Here is a 4,773-nt window from a genome sequence, read left to right on the forward strand (position 1 = left end):
GTTTGGGCATGCGGAGTCCCCCGAGTGTCCGGAATGCGCGGACGTCGAGGAAACTGCAGAACATGCTTTCTTCATGTGCCCTCGTTTCGCGGGTGTGAGAAGCAACATGATGGCAGTTAGCGGACAGGACACTACTCCGGATAACTTAGTCCAAAGGATGTGTTCTAGCTCGGACGTCTGGGGTGCGGTCAATGCGGCTGCTACTCAGATCGTACTTGAGCTACAAAACCGCTGGAAAGCCGATCAACGGCGAATAAACAGCCTAACTACCATAGTCCAGTAGTTATCTAAGAGCGTGCGTGAAGCACAATAGCCCCTCCCTGAAGTAATACCGATAAGGTGGTTCCAGGGGGGATTGAGGCTGGAGACTCGAGTAGGGTTTTAGTGGGTCTGGATCTTCACGATCTTCACGAGATACCAAACCCCACTCCCTGAGCTGTCTTCTCAGGTGTCTGATAGCAGATTTCCCTACTCGTTAAAAAAAAAAAAAAAAAAAAAAAAAAAACACACACACACACACACACGCACGGCTAACTGATCAACGTGAAATTATGTCAACAGAAGAAGCATTTAGTATAATCATATTTAGAAACTGGGTTAAACAGATTTCAATATGAAATAATTCATAGGGAGTCACCATCGAGATTTCCTCTATACAGTGGACCCCCGTTCGTTTGAACGATTCCTCATGCAAACTAACGGGGTTACTTTTTAATTTGAACAACTGGTAACCCGAAATATGCTGAAACCTGTGTGAATTGGCCGCCCTAATCTTTGTTATTGTTTTGGTGGTTTGTTTTAGTTGGCAGTTGCAAGTGCGAATATTGCATTTTCCGATCGGATTTCTCTCTTAATCGTTAGGAAAACGAAATGTGAAACCGATTAAGCACGCTAGGTCAGTACAAACGAATCGAACAAATGATGTCATGTTGAGAATGACATTTGAACCATTTTTAATTTGCACGTCGTGCAAACCAACGGGGTTCAAATTAAAAAGTGTTCAGATTAAAAATGGTCAAACGAACGGGGGTCCACGGTACAACGTTAATGGAACTAAATGAAGAAAACATGCGCCCCTCCTGTTAAGTTCATCGAAGAAATGTCTTCGAAATTTTTTTAATTGCAATCCATAGTGAGTAGGCTGAATTTTTAGACCTATGGCCTATTTCAAGATTATGTTCTAGATCTGCTGAACTTATGGACCAATATCGGTAAATCTTACAAAGCTTATATGGGACGAATGAATAACTTAACTGGCCTGATAAACTCCATTAAGTTAAAATATTGTTAAGAATACGGGAAAATCAGCAAAACTTAATACTTTCCGATGACAATTAAGGAAGGGGTGGACACCATGAGATTTGCCGGAAAATTTTACATAAGGTCAGTTATATTTGATCAATTGCCAAGCAGTTTCTGAATTTCGTTCGTTTTAGGCTAGGTTTTCCCGTAGTGCTAATAAAGCCATTTTCAAAATTACTTCGAAATTTCGAATAATTTCAGAAGTGAAATACCATAATAATTTTATCAGTGAAATGCATTATATTGCACAAATAAATAGCACAATTAAATAATAGAACTATAAAAATTGGTACGAAATTATTACTTTTATTTAAGTACATATAAAAGTATCCAGAACCTCAAAATTTATTATGTTGATTCTATGTTGAAAATGCATCTTTTTCATTAAAATACATTATTTAGTCATACAAATGTCTGACAGCTCCAGGTAAACGTATTTAAACATACTTTTACTAATAATTCAGATAGAATAACGCATGCCCCGGATATTCAAAACACCATATCTCCCGAACTACCAATATTGTCTTTTCTAGTTAAGTGATTCTTATGTAGAATTTGTCTGGGGAACATTTTGAGCATATTTAATTGAAAATAAAATTGGGGGCAGGGGGTTTTGAGATATTCGCATTTTTGGTTTTAAATTGCAAAAATATGTATGATCTTGACAAATTAGATAAAAACTGATAACATCACTCGATTGCGCGGTCAAAAACCCATAGAAAAAGTATATTGGCATGTCTTCACATCAAACTGTTGCAGAGATATTTAAAATGACCCGAAAAATGACTTTTTTTGAAAATCTGTAAAAAAGTAAGCAGCGCCACTGCTAGGGGAATTGATCAATCGGCGTATAACTTCGGGAAGTTGGTTGTGAGGTCGGAATGAACAATTATGCCAACTTTGGTTGAAATCGCTGATGGTCGAATCCAAACGTTTGAGACGGAATGACCCATATTAGTTTTTCACATATGACAAAGGTAAACAGTTAAACCCTTTTCAAAATATGTTCGAGAAATGTTTGCAAATGTACTCTAACAACATATTTTAATCATATCAACTAGAAAAACGTCAAAAATCCTAGAAAAAATTCGAAAATATTTTTGTCCGCCTGCTTGTATGGAAATCCCCCATAGTGCATGACAATCACCTAAGAACATGTCTTTAGGCAATCCTTTCTTCTTCTTTTCTTTCTGTTAACGAATGACCAAAAGATCTTTGGATTCAATCTAATATTACGCTGCATTCGATGTGTATGTCGTTTGTGAAAGTAGCGTTTATATTTGCGATACTGATTGCTGATACGATTAAAATTCTGCTTCAATAAAGCATCACGCAGTCTGCAGTATTTACGTAGCGCCAGGGATCGCTGACGCTTGAGTTGTAGTAGGCGAGAGTTTGACCACGGTGGTTTACGCAACGGTCTGCAGGAAGGGACATAATGAGCCAGTACATTGTTAACAGCATCATTGAAATATTCGATAGCATCATCAAGTGGCGGGTTACGTTCTAAAAACCGCCAATCGATTTGTGATATAGCATTACTCAAAGCATCGAAGTCGGCTCTGCAAAAGTTCAAACTCGGTTCCATTGGAGTATCTTCGAACTGGACGGGTAAGCTTTGGTGAACCGTTATGGCCAGCGCTGGATGATTAGGGTCGAGTGAGACTAGTGGCTCAGCAGCTTCGAACAACTCGCGCATACTCTCATTGTTAGTCAGTATCAAGTCAAGAAGACGATCGTTACTATTAATTTGAAAAAGACTATGTAAGTTGAACCCATCCAACAAATCGAAACTCAGTCTGAGTTCAGCTATCAACCGTGTCGCACGTCTTACACGAAGCTCTTGGTATAAAGTGCGACTGATAACAATTATTCTTTTGAACAATAGTTTTTTTTTGTTCTGACCACAAGGTCAAATAGTTGAGTTTGTTGAACTATTGATTATCGCCTATTGTTGATTCGAACCTAGAAAGTTGACTAGAAAAACAGAGACAATTCAGATAATTCGGTATTTAATTTTGAAAATCAGAAAGAAGTGTACTATATAAACTAGTGGCCGGCGGTAGCATAATGCCGCCCGGCGGCGGCAACAACGATAGTCCGGCTCTCGGGGGAAGGAGCTTCCCTGCGTTGGGTTTGATTCCTCAACGATCAGAAGGACGCTATTTTCTTCTTGCGCGGTCGGACGAAGGTGGAACGCTGGAAGGAGTTTCACCGTTTTTGATCGATAAGGCGATCAAAAACTGCTGTGGGGACGTGGCCAGCGTGAAACGTATCCGAGAAGGAAAAATCCTGATCCAGACACGCACTGAAAAGCAAGCGAATCAACTAAAAAAACTAACCTCACTTATTGAGGGCCTGAATGTGAATGTAACCGATCACGCCACGATAAACACATGCAAAGTAGTCATCACGTGTCACGATCTGAAAGACATTGATGAGAAAGAAATCCTACGAGAACTCAGTGGACAAAACGTGACTCATGTGCAGCAAATGAAAAAGAAAGTGAACGGACAACTTGTCAAAACTCCTTCATTCATTCTGACAATCTCATCAACCATGCGACCGGAGCGAGTTAAAGTTGGATTCCTTAGTGTATCGGCGCGTCCATATTACCCAAGGCCCGTGCGTTGTTTCCAGTGTTGGAAAATCGGTCATCTGGCCCGCGACTGTCAAGGTAAAAAAACAAGTGTAAACTGCGGAGAGGAATACCACGACGAACAGTGTTCAAAGCCATCGAAATGTGTTAATTGCAACGAAAACCATCCAGCTAACAACCCGAAATGCGAGACCTTGACCATGGAAATGAATATCATCCGCACGAAGATTGATCAGAATATCAGTTTCACAGAGGCTAGAAAAATCGTTGAATCACAGAAGCAATCAAAAAGAACGTACGCTAACAAGCTGGCTGGAGCAGAAAAAACCTGTACATGCAAGTGCACCTGCGGTCAAATTGCTACAGTAGCAGAATCACGTAACATCCCAGAAGTTTCGGTATCAGCTATGGTCAACAGCAGCCAAATATCAACCAAATTGTACGAAATCAGCCCTCCTAATTCCCCGAGAACCAAAAGAACAAAGCAAGAGGAAGAAATCAGCGGTGATGAAACTCCAATCACCCAGAACAACGTGAGAGAAGCTTCAGCTAATGAGAAACCCGTTCCAGAAACCACTAAGAAGACTAGAGGACGACAGCGGAAGAAACCAATGCCAGAGACAAGGAATAGAACTGACGTCGAAGAAGGACCGAGTGAGATGGAATTATAGACCATCAAAATGAATAAAACACACAATACAATTCAATCAAACGAGCAGCCGTTAACCTTGGCATCTTGGAATATTCAAGGCTTTCGTACTGGAAAACCTGAACTCGATTTAATCATTCGCGATAAAAGCCCAATAATCATTTGTCTTCAAGAAAGCATGTGCCCTCTGCGTAACCCACCGATCATCACTGGATATAAGGTA

At 40.3% G+C, this 4,773-nt stretch overlaps 1 protein-coding gene across 1 annotated transcript; it reads left to right on the plus strand.

Moving 5' to 3' along the window:
- Nucleotides 1–3,372: 3,372 nt before the first annotated feature.
- Nucleotides 3,373–4,572, plus strand: LOC128740034 (uncharacterized). Its single transcript, XM_053835541.1, has one exon. The coding sequence runs from the start codon at nucleotides 3,373–3,375 to the stop codon at nucleotides 4,570–4,572; it is 1,200 nt and encodes a 399-aa protein (XP_053691516.1).
- Nucleotides 4,573–4,773: the final 201 nt, after the last annotated feature.

Source organism: Sabethes cyaneus, chromosome 3, assembly GCF_943734655.1.
Source record: "Sabethes cyaneus chromosome 3, idSabCyanKW18_F2, whole genome shotgun sequence".
NCBI lineage: Eukaryota > Metazoa > Arthropoda > Insecta > Diptera > Culicidae > Sabethes > Sabethes cyaneus.

What these genes read in the sequence shown, in the direction of transcription:
- LOC128740034 (XM_053835541.1), top strand. Translation starts at nt 3,373, where the DNA reads ATGCCGCCCGGCGGCGGCAACAACGATAGTCCGGCTCTCGGGGGAAGG.